Source organism: Notothenia coriiceps, unplaced genomic scaffold (genome assembly GCF_000735185.1).
Source record: "Notothenia coriiceps isolate Sejong01 unplaced genomic scaffold, NC01 NC01_scaffold00028447, whole genome shotgun sequence".
NCBI classification, from domain to species: Eukaryota; Metazoa; Chordata; class Actinopteri; order Perciformes; family Nototheniidae; genus Notothenia; species Notothenia coriiceps.
Genome location: NW_011361148.1, coordinates 151,672 through 179,063, shown reverse-complemented (window position 1 = coordinate 179,063; position 27,392 = coordinate 151,672). Strand labels below are relative to the sequence as shown.

The following is a 27,392-nucleotide window of genomic DNA, read 5'->3' as shown; positions in this document are numbered from 1 at the left end:
CCTTGAAATCATTCAGAGTGCACCGAGGGACTTGACTCATCCAGAAAGAACAACAGGACTCTTACAGTGTCTCGTTTTAACCCTGACTTTCTCTCTGCTTTTCCCTTATGGTTTTTCTCTCAGAAATCTCAAAACCAGCTCATCTTGGGGGTAATGGCTATTGATGTCTCCCTAGAAGATATCAAGAGACTGACGCCTCGCTTTACTGTAAGAGCTATGTAAAAAAAACATACAGGAAACAGCCTTTTTAAACCGTAGATGTCATGGTTTTCACCTAAAACATGCATAACGTTCTCTTTAATTCCTTTTTTCCTGTAGTTTGGACCAAACGGCTACTACTTTGCCATTGACCCCAATGGATACGTGCTGCTCCACCCTAATCTCCAGCCACTGGTAGGGAAACTTTACATTGTCTTTTTCAGGGACCGTCTGGTTGAGTGATTTTATAATATACGTCAAACTGGCACCATACAACAGATGTCAGAGACAGTCAACTAGCTTTTTAGACTGAGAAAGCATTTCTGTAATGTAATGTAATGTAAAGAAAGCATTTTGCACCTCTTTAAAAAATCCTATTACATAATACTTAGTTTCTAGCTTTAATAAAGTCTACAACATTCGGATAATTAATGTAGCAGCAAGAATGTTTTTCTTTATATAGATAAAGTGAGTAGCATAGTCAGATCTGTATCCCACCTTTGCTGTTGTTTGCACTGTTAGCACCATTAGCATGTAGCCTAATCGTTGTTAGCCGTTTGGAGGCAATCCCACGATCAAAGATACTCGCTGAATTTCCTATGTAGCTTCTTTAACAACCCAGTAGGATACTGTGTAACACAATTATTAAGTGTAGTGTTGTAAAAAACATTTTTTAATGCATAGCAGCTATGATTTTAAGTATTGACCTGATTTAGCATAGCATATGCAGAGACAATGTTAGCCTTAATTACCTCACTGATTTTGTTTGTGTTATTTGGCTGACTTATCCTTTCTTGTTCTAAAATGTCCCAATCATGTGTGTCTTGGGTAAAAAAAATGTAAACATAGCAATATGTTTCTCATTGACCTTCCAGAGTCGTGTTCTTCTTGTAAATTCCACATGCACATATTGGCCACAGATGAAAACAACCGTAGAATTAAAATGATTAAGACTTTCAAAAGTCTGTGTCCTGACATCAATGTGTCTATAATAAGTTCCCTCATCAGTGCTTTGCAAACAGAAGATCAATAACTGATGTGTATTGTTCAATTGTTCTGCTTTGTAGGCATAACCAACCGACCATAAATAATTGTACCACATACTAATTGCCTGCATTTTTTTATGTAGACTGCCAAGTTTCATGAACCTGTTACACTGGACTTCCTGGATGCAGAGCTGGAGAATGAGATCAAAGTGGAGGTTTGGAGAATAGATTAATTAAACTCTAACGATTCCATGACCTCAATCAGAAACAATAGCAGTGTAATTTCTGCATTTAGTCTGATTGCCTTTTCTTAACCTTTTTAAATTGGTTGATTTATTTACGTTTGATAACTTGTTCAACAGATAAGGAAGAAAATGATTGACGGCAACACAGGGAGTCACACAATATCAACATTGGTGAAATCCCAAGATGAGGTAATATCGTATTTAAAGGCTTATTGGATTCCATGACGATTATAAACAAATTTGCTCAGAAAATGTTGTGTGTACTGACCAAACTTTTCTTAAAGCGCTACATCGACGCGAGTCAGAGGACTTACACCTTTGCCCCAGTGAAGGGCACAGATTACAGGTAAATATCACATGTTGAGTATTAAGTGATAAATCCTTTGCATGTGTTAACTTGTGTTTTTACCAAACTTTAGTCCGGAAGAGAGAAACTCCAGATGTTGCAGATTGCAAAATGTTTGTCATCATTTCTTAAATTTAAATCTATTTAGTTCTCTTTGGGATTAGAGCTGGACTGTGATCCCAACAAAGTCCAGACAGACTTCAGTGAAGTCATATTTGGAAACAGTGTTGTCCACTAATCTGCTAAAAAATACATTGCAGGACTCACTGAAAGATTTGCTATTATGAATTTCTTCTCAAAACAAAAAGGAGAACGTGCAATGTTTTTATTGTATGTCTTTGCATGTGAATTTTTTTGGCTCAGCACGATTATGTGCATGGATTTAAAGTTTCAGACAAAGATATGCGTTTTTGATGTAACAACATATGGATTTTCAAAATGAATGCAAATGCTAAAATAAGAAAAACCCTGGTCGAATCGCAAAAAAGTTGCAGAACAAATCTGAAAGTCTAGAAAGGTTTCCTGTAAAAATAAACTGTTGTGATGTTTGTGTGTGTGTCCCCTTTCAGCCTGGCCCTGGTGCTTCCTAACCACAGTTTGCATTACATTCGGGCCAACATCGCCGACACCATCACCCAGGCAAAATGTGAGTGCCATCTAGATCAGTTGCTTCTGCCTTTCTCAGTTTTTCCACTCAGTACAATTTACATTCTTTATAACAGACTGCAAACTAATGTGGCTCGTTAGAAAACGACTGCAAATGCTTCCCAGGGACATAAATGCCTTCCATATAAGGCTGAAAAATGCTTATGGTTCCTATCCATCACTTATAGCGCCCCATGCACTACATATACACATCTACACCTAGCCTGCATGCCCTCTTGTGTCGCAACACACATCCTGGGTTGTGCTAAGCTTTTGTCCCCAGACAGCGAGTCGAGTGGCTCCAGTGTCGCCTTTCACACATTTGGCACTCATCGGTTCATTTACTGCTAAGTCCCTCACTAAATATGTTAGTCTGTGTGTTTTCAAGTGGCTGTACTGTATGCGTGTGTGTCTATACTTAAGCCTTTTGTGGATCAGAGGTTACATATGTGTGGTGTTGTCGTCTCGTGTCTCTTTTTAAACCCTGTCTGTTCCCAGTAGTAAAAGTTGTCAATGACTCATAGAGTTACTCAAAGCTAAGTTTTATAGTTTGTATGCAAGTGTGTATGCGAGTGTGTGCGGTCAGTGCCGACAGTCTCTCTGACCTTATGTTTTCTGGTTTTAATTATGGTTTTGGTGACTTTTTAGTGCTCAAAAGAATTAATTTACACATAACTTAACCTCATTGTTTTGGACACAAGAAGACCAGGGATGCTATACATTTTAATGAAGAAAACATAATTTAATGAAAGTAGTGATCCTCATTTTTTATTGCAAAGAATGTAGTATGGAACCATGCATCTTATTTTTGCTGCAGTTTGGTAAAATAAGCCTTTAACCCAACCTGAAAACATGTGGATACTGGTCAAATTTTAACAGGAAGGTTAATTACCTTTCTTTTGATTGCTGTGAACATGAACTAGCAGAGGGTAAAAGCTTGTTTGACATTGGTAATCCATCACAGTGAAAATGTCTTCACCTTTATTGTTCCTAGCCGGGTTTCATTTAGTGCAGTCGGTTGTTCCAATGTGTGAGAAGTATTTGTTGGTTTGGCAGCTGAAATCATGGGTAACTTTGTCAACAGGAAAAAGCTCTTCACTGATGTTGCAGCTGACTCTGAAATCATGACTTATCGGCGAACTCCCCAACAGAGAGAATAAATAGCTCTGACAATATAATGTGAACATGGTGCAAGTTTTTGCAAGTAGAATTTCAAACCGATTACAGACAATTACTTTTTAAATCGTAAGGGATAAGATGTCAATTGAAATGTTAAAACATGGAAATATAATGTGGGGTCCATTTAATTACCACCTCGGTTTTTTCCGATGACATTGCATTGACATTAATCAGACCTATAACCAAGTCTAAACCCTAACATTTAGTGAATAAACACAGATCGTTGACCTCGCAAGGTCAAACACACAGAATTCCTATTAACTTTGTGGGATTATTATTATACTAAACATCCTTTCACCGTTAACAGGTTACTTTTTTAAGTGTTTTATACAATATTCTTATTCAATGTCCATTTGAATAAAATATTGGGTGTAACCCTGTTTGTTTCTTTCCTTTACTGCTCTCTTTTCCAAATCCCCTTTTCCAAATTCCCTGGTCTTTTTATCCTCCTGCCTCCTCCTGTTCTCCCTCCTCAACTCTTGACCATTCCTGCTGTGTTGGACCCCCCCCCCCTGCAGCGTTTTTGGGCAAGTATTCTCCTCCTGTGCTTCACCTCATAACCCCTTTGACTTCTAACTCTCACTACCAGCAGACTTAGGATGTAACTACCCTACTAATTGGTCTGTCATATGTGGACTTACGAAAAAACAGCAGAGTTTAGTTTTCTGTTTGTCTTCATTTAGTGGCTTATGATTAATAATGACAATTGTGTTACATTGAATCAGGCTGGCGTCTGCTCACAGGAGCAGCGCTTCGCATGCAATGCGCGCCCACACAGCTTGTCGCAGATGTTGTGTGTGTGTCTGTGTGTGCATGTATGTGTTTAACCCCCACCTGTTCCATTGGCCCTCAGATGTGGTTTTGGCTCTGTAGCAGGAAGAACAGAGGGCAGGATGTGTGTGTTATTTAAAGGTGAAGCCATAAAGGCGAAAGCTGTGAGTCTGCACCCAAAACATGAGTCGGTGCTTTTCTATTTTTTTTCTCTTATTGACTCACTTTTGACACAAGTTTTATAGCTTTGTTAAATAATTCCTGATGAAAATTCCCTCTAAACATACCGAGCTTTGTCTCTTCTGTTGCTTTTCCTGTGTGCTTTGTCATCATATTTGTCTTGTCCGTGGCAATTACATTTTAAAATCTCCACAGGACATGTTGATGCTTTGTGGTTTAGCTAAAACTAAAGCCAGATTTGTGTCTGTGTTATTCCCAGTGTGAATCTAAATGTCAATGTAAAAACTGAAGTGAACTTGAAACCATATCATGTTCCACTTGCCCCGTGTCATTGTCATGCATTTGTTAAGTCAATGCAGATACAGATTGATTCATGCGGGAAGTAATTCACATTTTATATGGATTCTAGCTGCGTGCCTTAAATATATAATCAGTTATTCAGAAAATATTCAGAAAAATGACAGGTATGTCATTTTCACTGTGACAGGGCGTGCGTGAGTGCAGAAAATATAAGCAGTCGTCACTCCCTGAATCACCCTGCTATCCATCATTACTAGATATTTTGTTGGATTATAAAGTGGCGACCGAATATCAAAGAATACACACATGGGTGCAATTATTTTCCAATCATGACCACCATAGAGGACGAGGAGTAGCCCACGGCGTCATGAGAAATGTTCCTGTACAGTATAATCATCTGTCAACACAGCATACTTTAGAGAATGTCAAAGGGACGTTAAGGTTATGAGCTGTGGTTTATATTCCTCATATGTGCAGTATTGTAGTGCAAATACATTGCTGAAGTGCAATAACTCCACAGATTTACTGTATCACCAAACGAATGCTAATACTAATGCTAAAAACACATCGACATTATAACTTTAAATCTGTCTGACCACATGCTAAGCCTCTCTTTGTGTTCTCCATCAGCACTGTCTCCATTCACATCCAAAAGCCTAAGAGCTGTTTGTTTGGAATCCAATATTTCTATTCAGGACTCGCTCTGTGAATAAAATATTGTGTCACCTTTGACCCCTGTGGTTTTACCCTGTCTTTTCTCCCCTTTCTTTTCCCTCTCGTCTTTACCTCCCTGGGGGACAATTCTCTCATTCGCTCACTTTCTCTCTGCTGGGATTCTTTTCCACTCCAGGGAAAGATGGCAAGTATTTTTTTCATTTTACTTTCATCCCTCCCCTCTTGTTCTTGAGCCTTGTCGATCTCTTACCCAGCATGTCTGGCCAAGCCTATTCTGTTCCTTCTTATTTATAGCTGATGTTCAGCTCTGCCAGACTGTGTTATTTCAAGTGTTTTAATTAATCGTAAAACGCTTGTCTATTTTTATGAGTTATGTTGTAAATGTATTTTTATTTTCTCCCTTAAGAAAGCTTGCATTTTAAAAACATATCTTAAACTAATGACCTCGGGCTTGACAGTGAAATTAGGAGTTGATGGAGTATGGTACTGAAGTTTTAATGCTCAGCCTGTCAAGAGATAGAAACTCATTTTCAGTTTTGGGTCCCCGCAGAAGGTTTCTCATTTTGATGCACTGTTAAATATTCAACAGCTGTTCCATTCCCCCGAGTGGAGCAGTCAGCCTGTCTAATATTAACCTGCATGCCAGGAAGATTAATAACAATTTCCACCTTTCACCAGTTTCTGAAAGCCTGATGGCGGACAAGTTTGATGAATACGGCTATACATTCATTGCACCGAGGTAAGACTAGACATAGTTTACACGGCGACTATGACCCAGTATGCAGACACATTTTTACGTTGTGATTCACTTGTTTTTCTGCATTTTATGAATTCCCTTTCTAAGAGCTTTTGCTCCCTCAGGGTGTACTGCAAGGACTTAAAGCCACCTAACAAGAACAAAAACAACACCGAGTTCCTGGTTGAGTTCAACGATTACATTGACACAAAGACTCCAAACAACCCCATGTGTGAGTATCAACATATAAATAAATCAGATAACGCTTTCCACCTTACATGCCTCTGGTGCCATTAACTATAGCTTTTAGCTTTTATACTGCATCTTTAAATACTTTGAAGGACCTTATACTCACTACAGATTTACATTTACATCTCAAAGAGCTGCTGCAGTATTTACTCTGGTGTGTATATGTGAATGAATTTCAGCCATCTGGCTTGACATTAAGGTGTTCATTGAACATTTAATGGAAGAAGGCCAACTGAAACCTTTTCCCAGAGGTCTCTCTTTCCACTGAAATACAGGTCTGGCTGGATGGTTTGGTGTGCATGACCAGGCAAAGCTTTGTGATGTGGAACCCCTGTGTTCGTGTTACCCATTTGATGCTAACTCCAAAAGTCTGACCATCACACGCCTGAGTGCACATGTGTGAGGCACGTCGGCTTAGATGTGACACACACGCGTTCGCACACACACAATATTCACCAGTAATATGCCTTCCACACCCCACCTATAGCCGCTCGACCTCATCCAATTACTGTGTGTTTGTGAGAAAGAGCAGGACACGTCAAGCCAGGAGCATGAGAGGAGCAATAAAACACGAATCAGGGGCCAGTGGACCTTCTCCCAAACATCTGACCAACGCATTAACATCCTTTGTTTGCATTCACTCATTGATATGCATCACTCACCTATTGTGCCCATTGAGTCAAACAAAAGGTCCCCAGGTAATTATAAAATGTCACCTCAGTTGGAGAACTTAGTTCAAACATATCAGTTTGATCCATCCAATAAAACGTTTCACCCAATTGAAATATTACTTTCACCATTATTGGCTGCTAGTTTAATGGAGTCCATAGGGAGTTCAGAGAGAGTGAACGTAGGGCCCATGTGGACTGTTGGCGGCTTGAGTATCGTTACACGCTTTACTTTGTTAAGCCACTGCAGTGGCGAAGAAGGTGAAGTACATTAGGAATTCCTGGGCTGCCTTCAATAAAGGATCCCTAATGAAAACCACTGCGAGGAGGGAAGGTGGGGCAGAGGGATATAAAGTGTTACACCAGCTGTTTTCTCTGATGTGTGTGGTGTGTCATAAAGGTTTGAAGAGATGGTGGGGGTATATCGACAAACCTCGATGTTAATGGACTGAAGTGAGTCGTCGGGGAGTTCAAAGTGGCAGGCAGTGCCAAAAAACGGGCGAACGGCTTTTATCGCCTGTTATGATTGTCATGTGGTCTTGTCAGATGTCTCGAAAAATGAATTGTTACAGCTATACCAACCCGCCAACTACATCTTGGCAGAATCAGGCTCATCCATCAATACTTCTTGGCTTTTAATACGTATTTCATTCCTTCACTACCACTATAAAGGTCTGCTGTGTCTAAGATGTAGGCTTTTCGTCAAATACCTTCTTTCTATTTTAACCCTCCTGTCGCATTAGTTTCTCCCCCTTACTTTGGTGTTCCTGGTCAAATCCAACCAGTCTGTTTTAACTGCTATTACATTAACACAAAAAGCATTAATCATCACCACATTTTATTTAACATCCTTTTAAGTTGTAAACAATGTCTCAGACTACTGGTTTACATTAATAACTGCAGTGAATATACAAGGAATAGACCACATAATGTCCACAAAAATCCATGGTTGTCGATTTGTGGGTGTGTCCTATCTGAGGGTTGAACATAATCTAGGGTTACCCATTCATTTCCTATGGAGATCATTTTTGACAGGAAACCATAAGTGTAACAAAGTTGACTAAACCAATAAAAATTCAATGAAATTGGTGATCAGCAATTTCATATATTCAAATGCCTACTGTGGAGGATATCATAAAGCAATCAAATGTAAAACACAATGTTTATGATTGATGAAAATGTTAAATTGGTCAAGATTGTACTCGAACACAACATGAGGGTTAAAGAAACAAATGTGTTGGTTCTGCTTCGGTCCTCCTTTTTTAAAGAACTAGATCTTTTCTGTTGATCAAATGGGTTCTGTTTAGTTTCTTCAAGTTAGCTTGCAGTTAAACTTGATACACAGAGTGGTTAACACATTTGAGCTCAATTGATGTTTTCTGTTTAGGTAATGTGGAACTGGTGAACCGATTGCTGCTGGATGCTGGGATCACATCAACTCTGATCAAGCATTGGAAAGGAACCGATGTGCAGTAAGTGGTGCTTTACTGCACATCTGTAACCTTCAATTCTTTAGTCGGGACAGAACAAAACAAATGGAAATGTGTTATCGATTATTTGTTACTTTGGTTTTGGTAATGAATGTCCTATTAGAAATGTAGTGCAGATGGCTTAAGTGTTTTTGTCTTCTCTGCTTGTCAGGCCTGGTGTTGTTGCCAGATTTGTTGCCACCGATGGAGGGATCACCCGAGTCTTCCCGAAAAGGTACTTATCAAGATCATAGGGAAGAAGGGTTGGTGTAGAAGCATAGGAAAGGATAACACGCTTAAAATAATTTGATAAAGAAAGAACATTTCGGCCACCAACTGTCGCATCGGTCCTTGTACAGAGGGCCCAAGTTAGAATCCCGCATGGGAGAATTTGTCGCATTTCATCCCCTCTGTCTCCCCGTTTCAATACAGTCAATTCGAAAATAATTTAAATGTATTTTGAGAAATATGCATCTTACTGCATTAAAGTGCCGTTTATTCTATAAATAACATTTGTACATGCATCCCCTATTCCATTCCCCCTTGTTCAAGTCTGAGTCATGGTGGTAACTTGCTATGCAAAGCAGTCCAGTCAACTCAACATTTTATGAACACATATCAGGGTCAGGATGTAGATTAACTGGAAAATGTTACGCTTCATTTGAGCGTTGCATCAGTCATCTAATTGTCAGTCATGTACAGGGACCAGTGGTGGCTGGTTTACACGTATATAACAGCACATGTGTTCTGTGTGTTCTCTGTAACTCTGTTCAAGAGTAAAATAAATGTATTTTTTGGAGAAAGGGATGTAAATAACAGTATATCTGTGTAAGAATGTAATTCAGCATCATATTCTTAAAGGATATTGCCAAGTTAAATCGTAGTTAAAGGACAAGTGCAATGGGCCCAGTACTTGTTCCTGAGGTGCCCCAGTGGAAAGCTAATGATAGTTGGATTTGCTGGTATAAAAAAACTCCCCGTTTTCTATTATGTAAATATTATTATTTCAAGTAGCTCTTAAATAAATAGATTGCAAGACATGGCTATAGTTAGAGGTTTATTAATAGCATTGTTTGTGTGTTGCTTTATATAAATGTCTTCACAGTGCTGGGCTCGACTGGCAAGAAGAAGCAGAGACGTATGATTCAAGCTTCTATAAGAGAAGTTTGGACAATGATCTGTACATCTTCACTCCAACACCCTACCTCAGTAAAGAGAACTGTGAGTAAAAGCTGGTGTGTGTGTGTGTGTGTATTTGTGTGGGTGCCTTAATGTCTATGCACCTTAATGTGTATGCACATATGAACAGTTTACTTATTCTTCCTCTTGCAGCAACTGACGACACAGTCCTGGTGAGCAAAGCAGTAAACATCAATGTTGATGGTATTGCACTCAAACCAGCTGGTAAGGACACACACACACACACACACACACACACACACACACACACACACACACACACACACACACACACACACACACACACACACACACACAAAGACACAAACAAACACACACAAGGAGAGAGGGGCTTGTTTGCTCAAATTTCATTTTTTTTCTGTCTGAAATTGTTTCTCTGCCACCTACGTATACAAATATTCACACTTAGAGTTATGTGACTTATTTACGCACCCACATTTGAAACCCTAGCCCCACCCCTATTTGTGTGATTGATATTGTGGGACACACACTATGGTACAGCGTGTGTGGAATATGGCACAGATATTATTTACAGACCGCTTCCCCACTATTTGTCTATTTCTCTGACATGTAATTACTGACACACACACAAACCACACATCTAGTTGTTCTGTATCCTGTGATCTTTGGCCAAGTTTGCATTTTGGAGGATCAGAGAGTAAAGTTGACACAGAGGTCCAACATGATCTAGGACAGGGCTGCCAAAGTGAGGCTCAGGGGCCAAAGTTGGACTACCATTAGGTCCAATTTGGCGAACATTAAAAACCCAAATAAACAAGTTAAAAATGATTGTTATTTAAATAACTGTTCAATCAATTAATCAATCAATCAATCAATCAATCAATCAATCAATGTTTATTATCTGAGACTGCCAAGGCACACNAAAGTTGGACTACCATTAGGTCCAATTTGGCGAACATTAAAAACCCAAATAAACAAGTTAAAAATGATTGTTATTTAAATAACTGTTCAATCAATCAATCAATCGATCAATCAATCAATCAATCAATCAATCAATCAATGTTTATTTATATAGCCCAATATCACAAATGTTACATTTGTCTCAGTGGACTTGTTTTATTGAGTTAAAACATGTTATTATGTAAAATTATACGATCCCTAATATTTGTTATGTTTCATAGTCTGAGCACACAGTGACATATAGAACAATAATTCAGTCTGGTATTGGAGAGGATGAAAAAATTGAGATGCAAACTGACAAAAAGCATTTCAAAAAAGGGAATATTGCATCATTAGACAGATGTTTGTTTTTAGACAACAATTATGTTTTTAATTTAAGCCCTCAAAGGGAAAAGTTTGTTCACCCCTGATCTGAGACGTCTGGCTTTTGTGTTTGAATCCAGTTGTCGGCATAAAGTTGGACATTGGTGCCTGGATGACAAGCTTCATCAACACCACACAGAAGATCAATGTGAGTGGATTTGTATGCAGGACACACACTTGATCCAGATTATGACGTGTTATAACTCCGCTCTTCTGCATTCTCAGTGTAATGATGAGATCTGTGGCTGTCAGCGAAACGATGTGGTAAGAGGCTGAATTGCATGTAATTGTGAGTTTAGCCATTAATTAGGGATGAGACATTGGTTTAATTTGATCTCTATGTTGTTCCAGTATGTAGACTGTGTCCTTCTGGATGACGGGGGCTTCCTGGTGATGTCCAATCGGGATGAACATATTGATCAGGTGGATTTTTGCATGTTACTCTAACTCATAAAACTGAAGGGAGCAAACTATATTGTCCATTATCCATTTTTTAAATGGTTCAGTGGATAAATTGATGTGCCCTATTCCAAGTTACATGTGCACATGGCTGTTCAAATTATGATGTAGTGTTGTGTTGCAATGTGTTAATTGTCTCGTAGAAAACATACCAGTGTGTGGATGGGCGAAGACTTGCCATTGGTGATATCATGACATTGATTTGATCATTTCCAAGTCTTTTTAAGTGAAGCCAAGTGTGATTTGGTTTGGTGGGTTGAAAAGTATTCACATTATCGTCTCTGATTGTTGGACAAAGGGGATTTGTTGATCACACAGTTCCACACTTGTACCAGTGTTCCGTAATGTGTCCCAGATCTGATAATTCAGCTGTGACGTTTTTTTTATTTCCTTATTTAGATCTTCCGCAAGTGGGATCTTGAGAATCTTTATAAGCGTGTTGGGTCAACTCTAGAAGAAGGGTAGTTTCTGAGTTCCTGATTTAATCTGCATTAGGCCTGATCTGTTTCAAAGTGTTGGGGGGTCCGGTGCCTTGCTCAAGGGCACCACGGCAGGGCAGGAGTTGAACTGGGACCTCTCCAAGTAGCAGTCCACACTCCATATTTAGGTCTGGTCGGGGACTTGAACCGGCAATCCTACGGCTCACAGTCCAAGCCCCTACTGACTGAGCCACTGCCGGACAAATAAGTCCATATTCAGAAGTACTGTACTTAAGTACAATTTTGAAGTATTTTACTTGAGTATTTCCAATGTATGCTACTTTATGCTTATAAAATCCATTTCATTTTTTCAAAACTTTAGCTACTTTTAACAAAATGCATCCCTAAACATGAAACAAGTGTTCTATCTCTTAAGACACAATAGTCAAATCAAATGATTTAAATATTTTTACTAAAAGTAATCAGAGCTTTTTTTTACAGTAAACGCAACTTGATGCAACAATATCATCTAGAAATGTCACATGTATAAATATAATCATATACGCACATGAAGGCCAGTTATCTGCACAATGATTACTTTGACTTTTTACACTTGCGGTACATTTAGCTGTTAACACTTTTGTACTTTTTTTGAATTCAGGACTTTTACATGTAATGGAGTATTGAAAATAATGTATTAGTACTTTTGCTAAAGTAAAGCATCTGAATACTTCTTCCACTACTGACCATCATTACACACACACACACACACACACACACACACACACACACACACACACACACACACACACACACACACACACACACACACACACACACATGTATACAGTAAACGCATGCATTTTTCCTGGCATCCCGTTAACCTATGCTAAATGCTAATAGCAGGTCCCTGCTGCCGTCTGAGTAAATGTTTTTTCATGCGGCCTGGTCTCCTTCCTAATCAGGCCTGAGTGTGCGCTGGATAAATCAGTGGCCCTCTGAAGTTTGGCAGCAGCACTAAAACCCAGGGACCTGAGGCCTTGTTTGGAGAAGGTTGTGTGCCCTCAATCATATTTCCTACAGGAGCAGAGTTTCTCTTTCTGTGAGCTCCTCGCTTGCTCTGCCTCTTTACGTCTTGCGTTCCTTTTCTTTCTCCGAACCCCCCTGGGAGTCTGCAGCCAACAGGGCTCTGACTGTTAATTCATTATTTGTTTTACTGCTCAGGGAAAGGAGAGAAGTCTCCCTTTACCTTATAGATTGGAAGATTTATATATCCTTTGGCTGTGAGTCCAAAGAGGAATGGATATGTGGAGGAAGGCTTGTTAACGGTGACCTAACAAAGTGGAAGGAAAGGGATAGTTTGCATTTCCTCACACACACACACACACACACACACACACACACACACACACACACACACACACACACACACACACACACACACACACACACACACACACACACACACACAAGCACGTCTTTCAGCACATAGATGAGTACTACCTAATGTACATACTCCCTCCTGAATACATGAGTACTTAAACACTCCGGTGCACACAGTCACGTCACACCTGCCGAGACAAACTACTTCCTCTTAGTAGAAATGTATGGCTACCCGGTGGACGGTGTTAATCAGATTATACTGAAGTCTATCACCCTGGTTTGAGTGTGATTTAGTGAGTGTGTGTGTCTCTTTAAATTCACTGTAAACGTTGTCAGCACATGTATACACATTCTGAATTGATTTTGTGCTTGTGTTTCAAACACATTTAACAATTTTGGCATGATTATTTTAAGGTGTTTAAGTACTGTGTAAAGTATAAATAACTGTAACATAAGCACTTTAAAGGTTTCTTCTCATAAGGAGGTTTTAAAAGTTTTTCTGACCTTTGTTATTTCCGCTAGGAATTTCTTAGGTTTGGTCAGAGGGTCCAAACCCAACAAAACATTTTCTGTCAGCCCGCCTTTATAAAAGATTAAAACGTTTTCAAGTCCCCACCCATCACCACCTACAGTACATGCACCCACATAAACACACTCTCAGACACATTCTTGCAAACCACATTTCTTATTTTTTTCTTTTCGACAGCATTCACTACTTACCAACAGATGTTTATCAAAACGGCCTCTGAAAAAAAGACAACTTAGCTACTGGGAATAAACAAACCTCAAACCTCACATTTCTAGTCACATCTACAGTACTTGACTTTTAAATGAATAATACAATACAGCTTTTATTTGTAAAGCACTTGTAAGTAACCTCCAGACCAAAGTCCGGTACATAAATTATACAAAAATCACGCTGCTCAGCTCACAAACCTTAAATTAAGTTGAGAAACAAATACAGTGTGGAACACTAAGGAGAAGAGGTGGGTTTTAAAACTAGATTTAGTAACAGACAGCGTAGAGGCCTGTCTAGTGTGCAGGGGCAGGTCATTCCATAGTTTAGGGACCGCAGAAAACACGGCCCCCTCTGAGCTTTGAGCTTGTTCTGGGCACATTCAGGAGCAGTTGATCAGCTGACCTGAGAAGGAGGGTGGGCGTATTTATTATGCTGAGAGTTCAATGAGAAAAATCAAAACCACTCTCACGTAGGATCAGAAAATATGAATCATCCAAACATAGTAATGACCTTATTCTTCAGGTCCTGACAGATTCTAATTCTAAGACCTCTATTATTTAAAGAGATGCTATACTTACATGGATCATATTTAAATCAGATGTGTCTATAATTAACTCACATCAATGTGGAAATATAGGAATACTGTACAGAATGAATGGACAGTGGAAGAAAAAGGGGCTACTGCATTCCTAGGGCCCAGGACAAGAATGCAGGAATGTGCACGAAACGATGTTGTGATTTTCAAACATTTTCATCTATTTTGTGCTGAATTTACTGATCCACGAGTAAATAAATGTATCTTTCCGGTCTTTGTGCTTAGATCGGGCGCTTCTTTGGTGGTATGGACCCGATCCTCATGTTTAACCTGGTCAACTCATCCCTGTTCACCTTTAAGAAAACCTTCGACTACCAGTCGCTCTGTGACCCTGAGAAAGAGATCAAGGGGGCGGCAGGCCTGCGCTCCGTCTACGTGGTGAGTTACATAAGGCAGAGACCACTCACACACACACACACACACACACACACACACACACACACACACACACACACACACACACACACACACACACACACACACACACACACACAGAACACCCACATGAGCACACAGAACACCCACATGAGCACACCCACACTTACATGTTCACACATTTTGATAGCCACATATTTACATTTCCCTAAACTAGCAGCCATTCGTAAGAAGCATGCTTGCTCAAACATATCCGAAATGGAAGTCACACACAAACACGCACAACACACACACACACACACACACACACACACACACACACACACACACACACACACACACACACACACACACAAACGGTCTCTCTCCAGGGAGCCATAAATCTGGACGGAGCAGATGAGAGAGGGAAAGCAGAGGGTATGGTGAAAGCGTTAGAGTGGGAGTTTGCAGTAACAGGATTAGGTGGTCTAGCATGCTTGGCCAACACAGCGAGTGAAGCACTGTTCTTCATCACTTAGAAACGTACCAGGGTTGCTTTAAAAATGCATTCCGTTACAATTATTAGTTACCTGTAAAACATTTAAATCAGTAACTTAATCTAAGTATCACAATATAAAAGTAATGTAACCGTGTAACTTTTACCTCAACATAAAACGCAGTGCAATAAATAAAGAGAAACAAATATCAATAAGATGTTTTAAGTGTATTATGTAAATCAACAGAACAATGTGACCTTAGAAAGAAGAAACCAAGATATTTAGGTTAAAAAATGTTTCATCTTAAATTGAGGCTTGACCTACAGAATAGTAGAGCTGTCACAAAGTCTTTTAGCAAACTTTTGTTTAATTAAACAGGTGTCCACCTACTGTATTAAAAAAGAAGAATGAAAGTATCCTTAAAGAAAACCAAAAAGGAAATGCAGGCAGTACAACTTTCTGTAATATATATCTTTAGTGATACATTGTAATCCTGCCAGAAATCCCTTTTTTTCTTTTTAAATGTAACAATGATATCTTTTGTTAATGTAACTGCAAGGGAATAACTACTTTTTTTGTAATCCATTACTCCCCAAGCCTGCGTACAATTTGCAGTAAAGTGATGCAAACTGCTTGCAGACAGGCAGTGGCAGTGAAATGCCATTACAGGGAGCGTCTATCCCAGATAATCTGATACCTGAAGATAGAGATTAAAGTATTTATTTACAGTTGCAGAAATTCCCCAATTTGATAACTTGTAATTTCCAAGACTTCCAAGAAGTGACCCAGGTGATGAGTGGGTTTCTTTCTTAACAAAGTCAACAGCTTGATGCCTCGTACACGGTTAGTCAAGACTGGCGGATGACTCAACGCGTCATCAGCTGAAGAGAAAGGATATAACACCAAAACAAGAGCCTCGCATGCTAACTATAATCAAAGCAGCATGTTGGTTCCTTTTATTCAAACCGTGTGCTACTTTGTTTTCTCACTAGCTGTTTGTTGACAATACTGATCATCCCATCTGTTAAGAAGGCTTGTGTTCTAATTTCCTCCGAGAGAAATTAAAGTCTCTGGCTGAACCTGTTGGTATTTGGGACTGGCACAACTGGACAGTGTAGCTTTTTAAAAACAGACAGGATGTTTAAATTGGCGCAACAGTCTTACATTGATGATTATTATAGACTCAAATTTGTCCTCCTCTAATATTATTTCTCCTTTTCTGTTCCCTCTAAGCCCACCATTGCAGATATTTTGAATTTGGGATGGTTTGCTACAGCTGCAGCGTGGTGAGTCGTTGATTTCTGATCTGTTTCTATATGGTTGGCATGTGTGTCCAACATTTTTTTCTCAAATGATTGATAGCTATGATTGATCACTATAAAAGCTAGAATTTAAAATCCTTACCCTCAGATTCTAATGAAAAGCAGACAGAGGATTTTTTTCTGTACAACAGACATATAGCATCTGTTTAATAGCTGAATTGTTCCCAGGACAGTCAACATTCCACAAAATCTTCCCCTGATTTATTCATGCATTAGCGTTTAACGAAGATGATTTATGATTATGTTCCAAAGAATCATGACATTTGACATGCTTGTGTTTTTGCTTTTAGGTCAATACTGCAACAGTTACTGGTCAGCATCACTTTCCCCAATTTCCTGAACGCAGGTGAGTTCCTGTCGATATGACGCGGAGAAAGGAATAGTTATTGAGGGAATATTGAGCAAGCTCTGGACAGCCTTAATGACCTCATTATGGAAATAAAAGGGATTTTCACTTTTAATGACAAGGCTTTAAAAGATATTGAACACATTGAATGCAAACTGTTGAAATGCCATTGAAATACTCAACACATGCCAAAAATATGAAGTTAGTAACAATATTATTCATAGGAACAGTTGAGCACTCCATCCATCTTCAAATGATTTCATGTGTGCAGACTTTTCAAATGTGGTTGTTACGTGTGCGGTATTTGTTAGGGAAAAAAAATGAGCTTTTAAAAAATGTAATGATTACCAACAGATCCAAAACAACATTTGTGTCAGATTTCTTTTTTTTAAGTGACTTGCTTACATGAAATCTCCTTGTGTGTCCTTCCAAAGCCGAGATTGATGAGGAATTGTCAGACGCCAGGCTGAAAGAGGTCTGCATCACAGAGCAAACTCAATACTACTTTGAGACCAACAACCTGTCTTTCAGAGGCACAATCGACTGTGAAAACTGCACCAGGTACAGAAATGCATTCCTTCTTACCTACTGTACAAACAAGGCATATTATAGTTCAACCAAGCCTTACATAAACAGTCTTGGAGAATAACGGAACAAATCTGACTTATGTTATTTATTTAACCCTTCTATTATGTTAAACTTTTAGACCCATAAGTCAAATTGACTCAGGACATGATAAGGGTTTAACAAGCAGTGAAGTAAAATAAAAACCTACATGTTGTCTTTATCTCAATTCCCAACAATATAGATAACATGTATAAATAATGTTTGCATACATGAGTTATAATTTGGTATAGAAAAATCCACAATGGTAAAAACTTGGGCTGCATATTCATGCTTACAGAGTAATAATTAAAATGTCATTGATGTTCATCCTTTGAAACTGATTGGGTATTCAATCTCATCGCATGAAGGACATTAATGTGTCTTGGCATTTTAGCATGTGTACTTAATTACTTTTTCTACTATCTCTATCTTCTTAATTCAAATAAGAGGCCATTGAGTTTTATGTTGAAAGAAATATCCTTGCATCATTTTTATTTTTATTTAATTTAAAACTGGCCAATTGGACCTGAATACAAAGTTAAGTATGCTACTTGTTTCCTCTGCTGCCAGTTAAACTTCCTCTCCTGACTGTGGCCAAAGAGGCTGCAGCAGCTTAAAAACAACTGGATAGGAAGTGAAGATTAGTTCCTCTTCTCCAGCTTTTTATCTTGCTGCTCACAAATGCAGCTGGAAAACTGTGCCGCACATTCCCAAACATTAAAACTGCTTAAAATAACACTGCAGCCTATAAAACCGTACTTACATCAATACTTAAGTTCAAATTACAGAAAGTAGAAGCAGAAAGTAAACAAGTTACTTTACTTTTATATTGTGATACTAGGATTAAGTTTCCGACTACATTTTTTAACAGGTAATCGTTAACTGCATCGGATTTCATTTTTACAGTAACCTCTCAACCCTGGACACATTACAGAGTATATTTAAGATTTAAGCACTTTCCCTGACCTGCAGTGATACGTTAGCATCCATGAGACACAAATGAAGTCCCGTGAGGTGGCACTGAGAGAGGGCAGTAAAAATTCACATGCCATGAAGGTGAAGTCAAGTCACCAGTGTGGACCACCGTCTTGACATGTTGGTGTGTGTGTGTGATTGTGCACACGTGTGTGTACGTATGCCATTTTTAAGGCCCCCTTGTGCCGGCTAATGGAGTGCCTGCCCGCATGCCGCGCAGCGTTCCTGCACATTAGCCGCACACACGTCTCTTTTTAACGACCGTCATAAAAAAGCAGAGAAAATCATTTGTGCACCAGCGACATATGGGTTGCGGTGAAGGTCCTGGAGGACAGTATGGTGGCACAGCAGATCTGTGTCCCCTCAGGAAATAAAAGCAGTTTGGAGGTTTGAATGAGCGACCCACAGTGTGCTTTTCATTGTGGGGTGTGTTGCTCGGTCATGTATAAGGAATACTTACTGTCTGTTTAAAGCAGAAGACCAGGCATGTGCAGAGGATGTTAGAGGGGCACGGGCCCAGAAGAAAAAAAAGGCAAACCGGTGATTTTTGTTACTTCAACATAAATCTACTCCTGGAATAACTACTTCTGTGACAGTTTTAAGGGATATTAAAATGTATGTGTTTAAAACAAACCGATTCAAACACTGCTACACACCAGTTACTTAATGCTACAAGTGTACCACCTTCTCAATAAAGGCATTCGGATTATGCCTCAGAAGTAACGGGCAATAAGGAGAGGTTGCTTTTATACGGCTAAAATACTCTTACTATGTGACAAAGTAAGAACAATTAGGTAAATATAATCCACATATCATATAATACTAACGCACACAATTATAAAAAACAACACATAAGCTTTAGATAAGGTGTATTAGACACAGTTTTGTTTTGTGTAAGATCATGTTGTTGATTTGTAAAGGGCCATTCTCTAAAAGGAGTGCAACAGGGCAGGTGCTCGAGCCCCCTTTGAGGTCTATATGTGCATGTGCCTGCAGAAGCCTTTCATTACTTTGTGGTTACATTTTGCATGTCAATGTTCAGCTCAATCTTTCCTGGATGTAAGCCCATGTGTCTCTTGTGTGCTCCTCTCCAGGCTCTACCACGCTGAAAAGCTGCCCAACACAAACCTGGTTTTCATCATCGCTGATGCAAAACTCACCTGCTCGTCATGTGACACAAAGCCGTTAATACAGGACGAGCAGAAGTGTATCCTTTTACCCAGCGCAGCTATCATCTGGCGCAGAACATGAACATTTGATTCAGCCAACAGATGTTTTGAGAAGTTACTGTTTTTGTCAAGATAATCATGGCTGATTATCCGTAAATCTCATTACTCACTTTCCCCTTCATTTTCATCGTCTAAATCCTCCATCTACAATAATGAATGACCATTTCCACAGTAATTTTCAAATTTGGCCCAGATTGAAAAGAGGTCTCTGTACTCGGTTGCTCTCTACTGTGTCTGTGAAGCAGATGAAAGTGTGTGATCCTTCTGCGGAATAGCTTACAAACAAATCCGTGGAGCTCTGTCAAACACACAGGGCTGTGTTGAATTATAATTTAAGCCTTCTGGAAAACTAAATGCCCAGAAATGACTACCATGTCATTGAGTGATTGAGCAATGCTTGAGATCCAAAAGAGACAACTTGGTGTGAGTCTTAATGCTCCTTCCACATTTGCACTGGATTATCTTGATTTGAACAGTAATAAAATACATCCTAGTGATTTTCCACACTAATCAAAATGTTCTGTGAATATTGTTCCATGACATAAATCAGAGTTCCGAATGTTTGTTGCTATTTTTTGAGAGTGACTTGTGTTATGTTCCTGACGTTCCTCATCCAGCTAACGGTCCTAATCCCTGTGAAATGGCTCTGAATCCTCGGTATAGGAAAGGGCCCGCGGTCTGTTTTGATAACAACGAACACGTAAGTTCAGACCTGGGAAGGCTACTAGTTGAGAACAATTCAAACTGCAGCTCAATTATTTGTATCTGAAGGTGCTCTGTGTAGAGTTTCATGTATAACACTGACAAGCTGCTAAAAAGTGAGACCATTGCTGCTTTATTACTCTCACAAGAATTGAAGACGTTTTTGAGGAAAATCCAGCCTGAAATGGGAAAAGCCTTTTAAATTAAACGCGTGTGCCCCGAGGCTACCGTTTCTGGGTTCTCTGCTAAAACCATTTGAGTTCATCGCCAAGGAAAATGTAGGCCTGGTCACAGCTTTAGAGGACAGAGCTTCAATCAGAACTCCTGGCACTGACGGAACTATGAAAATAGTCTGTAGATCCAATTCTAACATATATGTTTGAATAACGCAAGCTAGCGCTGGAACATAACCAACATTTATTAAAATACTGAAGTTATGACCTTTTTTCCAGACATAAATTCACTCATATCTGAAATATTAATAAAGAAATGTCAGAATTTGATATTACTAAAGCTGCATTAACTGCTGTTTAGTGCTGGGCTGGTAGCGTACAGTGGCTTTATGAGAGATTTAACACTTTAAAAAGCTGCCTCATAACATTAAAGTTGCGCGTTGTGAAAACCAAAACAAGTAGCTGAAAGAAGCTTAAACAGGGCAAACTTTCCAGATAGGAACAAACATGAAGAAAATGAATATTGAGCCCATTGTTAGTGTTACCTTCTACGTTATCAAGGTCAATATGACAATGTGTTGTTGTTTCCAGAGGAGTAGTGCCTGAGTGTTCTTTTTTATATATTTATTTTTTACGATTTCTTCCAAATGTATCCTCTGGATGAAACAACATCACATTTCAACTGGAAAATAAGATGTAGCAACTGCAACTTATTAGGGACCAATAAAAAAGGAAGGGGAAATGGGAAAAAGGAAACGATTTCAGCTGGTCTTTTAAAAACATTTGAAAACGATATATCAGTGAAGAAATTCTACCCACGGCACCTTTCCATCTCTTTTACATGGTGCATGTCTTTTGTTTTTTTGCAATCCGTCCAAGGCTGTATGTGTGCAGATTTCCCACGCATTTCTCAACTATGAACAACCAAGTCAAACAAACATTTTATGAGCAGCACAAAATCTCTGCGTGTGAAACCTCTGCACTTGAACGATCTGTTTGTTTTTCACTCTATAATCCTTTTCCAGTGTCTAAGTTTGTGAATTAACTCTTATGCCTGCACTGTCATGCTCACACACTTACACTGAAAAACTGAAACGTTGACTTTAATTAAATGTATGATGCCAACAGATGTCACATCACTGTATTAGGTTAGTTGAAAGCAGTCGTCTGTTGAACTTAGTTTAGGTTGTGTGAAATCTGTTGACACAATACATGTAATTAAAGTCAATGTTTCAGTTTTTCCAGTGTACACAAACACCCACACACACACACACACACACACACACACACACACACACACACACACACACACACACACACACACACACACACACACACACACACACACTAACTCTTTCTTCAAGTGAATGCATCTTCTACTATTGTCTAAACTAATTTTCTTACCTTTTCTGCTTATGTTTTGCTTCTAACTTCTTGCTAACATTGTGAACTTGTTGCTGCATGATTCTCTTTCTTTCTCTTTTTCCTGCTCTGTGATTGGCTGTTGATGGTTAGGATGAGGCCATGTGCCGAAGGAGCGCAGGCTCCCCATTGGCTTCCTCTCTGCTCATGTTACTGCTGCCACTGTTCATGTGCTGTCTCGGGTCAGTCCCATAACGCTAGCTTTCTCTTTCATTAACAATTCATCATTATCGTACATTCAATCTCACTGCCTCAGGCTCATAAATTCACCACCTTTTTCCTGGTGTTTCTATTCTCTGTTTGTTTTCCTCGCCTTATCTCTTCTTCTCTTTTTACATCTGACTGTTTCTGCTTTGTTCCACTTCTTCATGTCTTTTTCCGTTGTTTTCCTACCCTTATCTTTTGCTCCTGTCACTCTCTCTTATGTTCTACCACCATCTGTCTTCAACTCCCCCCAACTTACCTCCCAGACTCTCTCTGTCTCTCGCCAACATTTTCTCCGTCTCACCTGACTTTGAACTTCGAGCCACGCTCTTTATATCTCTCCCCATCTATCATTGTCAGTCCCAGGCAATACACTCCGGTGTCTCTCTCTCTCTGTTGTAATCTGATTACTGATGTATCCAGACGCTAGCTAAAACAGGCCACTCACTTCTCATTTGCATCCAGACGTTTGCGCGTCTCTTTAAATGATTCTCAACTTTCTTTCCCTCTCAATACGCATATCAAGGCGAGACATTCTTTCCCCTGTACCTCTCCAGATGCTTAGCATACAGAGAGTGGGAGTATTCAATTCATTTGGTCAGACATGATGGCTCAAAGTTTTACAGTCAAATCTTAAAGACATTTTGTCTTTTAGATTTTTTTTGTACCTATTGTTTGATCCCTGCATAGTTCTGGTTGATAATGTTTTAAGGTCCAGACCCCTCTGAGTTACTGTTGCTAAGATGCTACACACGGAAACTGATATGTTGACTTTAATTAAATGTAGTGTGTCAACAGATTTCACATAATTGTGTTAGGTTAGTTGAAAGCAATAATATTAAGTTAAAATAAAAAAAATATTAAGTGATATATTCAACTTTATATTGTTGCTCTCAACCAACCAGTTATGTAATGCCGTTGTGTGAAATCTGTTGAAATAACACAATTAAACCAAAGTCAACGTTTCAGTTTATTCAGTGCACCTGTCTTCGGTTGTGGCACATCATATATGAAGTTTGCAATATAAATGTGGCAGATGTACTTCTCAGAATTCTAAGTAATTGAATTAGGTACAATCAGGATTTCAGCCGGCAAAATAAAGAATTGTCATATTAAATAAAGAATTGGTCCAAAACATATGACCGATCATTTTTTCGAGTTGACTTTTAAAATCCTTCAAAGGATTTTCAATATGAAATTAATAGCTAAATATACCCTATCTTATATAATATATAAGATAAAAGACTGAGGCCAAAGCTGCAAGTCAGAAACAGCATCCTCACAAGGCTAGTTAAAAGATAGGAAAATAAAGCAGGTATTGCAGGTAGTTAAAGCTGTGTTTTCCCTTTCTCTTGCAAGAAAGGGTTGCTAACGTTAGCCTAAACTCTTTTAGCTTTCAGCACTGTCTTCCACATAGTGGACGCTAATCAGAAATGGGGAAATAGTGTTAATAGTTTGGGATTTTGAGAGGAAAAGAGTTAAAGACACTAACGTCCAAACTTCTCGAGATTATGGCTTTTACTACAGCTCCTTAGCTAGCGTAGCCTGGTTTAGCTAGCATGTGTGGAGTGATCCAAAGCTTGACAGGTTTGCAGACCTAACTGCAGTTGATAGCTATCACTAGACAATCATAGTTTGGGGGAGAGGTCAATTGGAACATGTTTAATAAGTTAGTTGTAACAATCAGTAACTTAACCCCTTTCCCACCAGGAGAAGGACCCTGACTGTGGCGGGGCGTCCAGCCTGAGCCCCTCACTTTGGCTGATGGTGGGCCTTCAGCTGGTTCTGCTCTGGGTTTTGACTGGTTCCAGACCCCATGCCATCCCGTCATGACCTCTGAAAAATCCTCATCACTCCCTCTCTCCGTCTTTCTCCCTCTGTTATCTTCAAATACGGCAACCAGCATGCAACGCTGCCACCGAAATGACAAACGCCCGTTGAGAAGCGCTTGTAACAAACAAAGAAAAACCTGTGAGCCCTACAACCTGCCAGTTTCTCCTTTTGATACCTTCCTTTTTAGGGGTTTCTTAAAGTAATTTTCCCAGGTGCAAGGGGGTGCAAGTGATGAAAGAAATGTTTATTTGGAAGATACCTACGCCTATCCTTCATCTCTTCAATGGTCCCCGCCAGCTGAGATTAATTTTGATTAGCGACTTCTGAACTTTCTTTGGCTTGATGTCACGGATGAAAGAGATTCTACTGCCTTAAAGTATCGGAGGGATTTCAATCACGATCCGGGAGACTTACTGTTTATTAAAGATGTTGAGCAGTTTTATTCACCACTGCCAGATACAGCGCTGCATGCCTTTTGCAAGCGTACAATTTATTTTGAATCGATTTGCAGTGGCTAGTTTTTAGGTATTTATCGTTTTGTGGTTGAGAATTTGGCTGAGATTTTCAGTGAGAAATGCCAAATTGTTACATCTCAACGTCATGTCCTTCATTTGCCTCCGATGGGTTGCTGATAATAATGTTGTCTCAGTCAAAAACAGTTAGATAGCACTACGCAGAACATGTTCACAGTGTCTCTGACGGCTTCAAAGATGCATCAACTGTACTTTCGCCCCATGGCTCTTTCATGTAGATACTGTATTTGCAGTTTGGAAATCATTGTTCATTGTTATTTTAATGCACAGAAACCAACCCTTAAACTGCCACAGAGGGTTTGCCTCTGAGTGTACAGTTTTTAAACGTTGTAGCTGATCTACTAATCTTCAACCCCGATTAAGAGTTGTAAATTATGTGGAATTTCCGCCTTGGTGTTGGATTGATCCAATGAAAACTTGGTTGCCATAGTGCACATTAACCAATTAGGGTGAGCCTGGCTGGTGTCCTATGCATGCTCAGTTGACAAAATCTCTAGTACCATGTGGACTGTGTGACCAGCTAGGTAGACAGTGGCTACTGAATTGAAAGAGGTTACGTATTTATTTGTTTTATTATTTATTTGATTGAAGCGTCTGGACAGCATGTTACTGTTTCCTTGACTGCCACCACTAAAGAAAGTGGGTGAAGGGGATATGAGAATTTGTATTTTACAAAATAATTTGTATTCACTGCTGTCACTTTTTTAATTAAATGACTACTATCTGCACTGCTATTCAAAGTGCAGCTTTTATTTTACAGTCTTTATGGTTTGGTCCAGACTGATCCAACAACTTCTATCTCTGTGAAGAAGTGAGGTTCCATATTGCTTGTTTTTTTTACTGTGGTATGATACCACCAAGTAGACATCACTGCAGTCAATCCATGCTTTTGATCATCTCTCATGCTGTATTTCATTTTCTTCTTTTCTCTTCAATATAAGTTCATCATGTTTCATGTTGTGTGCCTTCTCTTCTATTAGACCTAACTTAAAGGAACAATGTGTAATATGTATGTTTACTGAGGTTAAATATATTCTAATTTAAAATCCCGGCTTCCTCAGACAACAATGTCAGACTCTTCTTCCAAAAATTCCATTCCAGTTGGCAAAGTCTGTTTTTGTTTTTGCCTGTGTCTATTTCAAAACCTCATGTGGCCTGATAAGAAACAAATTTGCAAGCAAACACAGCATGCTGCAGCCATGGAACCACGGAAACAAACTTGATCGACAGAGATAACACTGGATTCTACCAATCATCTTTGCTAAAAGCTCAATGACCCGAGATGTGGCTGAACACGTGCTAATATTGGAGACAACTTTGAAAGATTGGGATAGCTCAGAGCCCAGAAGAGTATTAAAACAGTTGTCAAATTGGCTCCTGTAAAGGTAAGCATTGATCTCAGGATAGCTGAACTAACTTATTAATCACAGTAAGGATGTGCATTTTGAGGGATTTCATGTGTAATACTTTTGTTAAACTATTATATCTAAGAGTGCTCAAGTATTTGACACACAGCCAGTGAAGTAATCCAGTGTAGTGCTAGCTAACACTGTCATGCTAACATATGCTAAATGCTATCAATCATACACAAAGGGGTTTGGAATGAGCCACAGCTGTTAACTACCCAGCCAACAACCAGCGTGACAGAAATGTAAGACTGAAACACACATGTTTTAAAATAGTACTGAAGCCCATCTATGCTATCTAGGAAAATAACTGAATTTAACATAATACCTTTTTTAGAAGAGGTTATGCACAGGGCCGTCCCTGGTCAACATGAGGCCCCACGCAAAGTTCTATGACGAGGCCCTCTGTTTCGCGAGCGTAGACGGGGGGGCGCCACACTAATTGCGCCGCATAAGCGCATAGCTGCACCGCATTTTCGGCTCAGTTGAGACACCCTCCGCAAGATGAGGCCCCCTCCGCAAGGTGAGGCCCCCTCCGCAAGGTGAGGCCCCACACGGTCTGCATGATCGGCCTGTAGGGGGGGACGGCCCTGGTTATGCATTTGCTGGCTTCACCCGGCGCTTGATTTGTTATAATGGACACAGCCAGCAATGCATCTAGATAACATTGATAGAGTTAACCAACATCAGCAGGTTTATAATCTCCAAACAAATACATTACACATCTATAAACCATCCCATTAACTGAGGATTTGGTGTAGCTTGTCATTTATAGCGTTCTCAATCTTGTAAACCCGGGTCAGCTTAGAATCTCTTTCCAATATTTCGAATTTTGTCTGCTGTACCAGTTTTTAAATGCCAGCTTAAAGTGTTATATATTGTTCCTTTAAGCGTGAAAATATTCAAATGATTTACTGTGGGCCTAGATGTTTATTATTCTGTCCAGAGTAGATATACAGTCGGAGGGGTATTAAAAAATGCAAGTTAGCCAAATGACTGCTGCAGAGCAAAACCAATCTGTCAAAAATAATACCAACTCACACTGGATCAAAAATTGACACTTA

The 27,392-nt window shown here is 39.4% G+C and overlaps 1 protein-coding gene across 3 annotated transcripts in view; it reads left to right on the top strand.

The window, feature by feature from the left end:
- Positions 1–26,749, top strand: part of LOC104958231 (voltage-dependent calcium channel subunit alpha-2/delta-1-like) — a 62,322-nt gene extending 35,573 nt beyond the window's left edge. The window contains exons 14-37 of one of the 3 annotated variants that reach the window (XM_010785960.1): positions 124–207; positions 319–393; positions 1,328–1,399; positions 1,547–1,618; positions 1,714–1,775; positions 2,345–2,421; positions 4,118–4,126; positions 5,701–5,709; positions 6,204–6,264; positions 6,387–6,493; positions 8,566–8,650; positions 8,820–8,882; positions 9,753–9,868; positions 9,980–10,051; positions 11,212–11,279; positions 11,357–11,395; positions 11,483–11,554; positions 14,952–15,104; positions 16,811–16,863; positions 17,190–17,245; positions 17,680–17,806; positions 19,921–20,033; positions 20,673–20,755; positions 24,267–26,749. In XM_010785960.1, the coding sequence (XP_010784262.1) occupies positions 124–207; positions 319–393; positions 1,328–1,399; positions 1,547–1,618; positions 1,714–1,775; positions 2,345–2,421; positions 4,118–4,126; positions 5,701–5,709; positions 6,204–6,264; positions 6,387–6,493; positions 8,566–8,650; positions 8,820–8,882; positions 9,753–9,868; positions 9,980–10,051; positions 11,212–11,279; positions 11,357–11,395; positions 11,483–11,554; positions 14,952–15,104; positions 16,811–16,863; positions 17,190–17,245; positions 17,680–17,806; positions 19,921–20,033; positions 20,673–20,755; positions 24,267–24,389 (1,851 nt within the window). In that variant the 3' untranslated portion in view covers positions 24,390–26,749. The remainder of the gene's footprint in view (positions 1–123; positions 208–318; positions 394–1,327; positions 1,400–1,546; positions 1,619–1,713; positions 1,776–2,344; positions 2,422–4,117; positions 4,127–5,700; positions 5,710–6,203; positions 6,265–6,386; positions 6,494–8,565; positions 8,651–8,819; positions 8,883–9,752; positions 9,869–9,979; positions 10,052–11,211; positions 11,280–11,356; positions 11,396–11,482; positions 11,555–14,951; positions 15,105–16,810; positions 16,864–17,189; positions 17,246–17,679; positions 17,807–19,920; positions 20,034–20,672; positions 20,756–24,266) is intronic. The other 2 variants (XM_010785961.1, XM_010785962.1) reach the window with 2 other exon arrangements.
- The last annotated feature ends 643 nt before the right edge of the window (positions 26,750–27,392 follow it).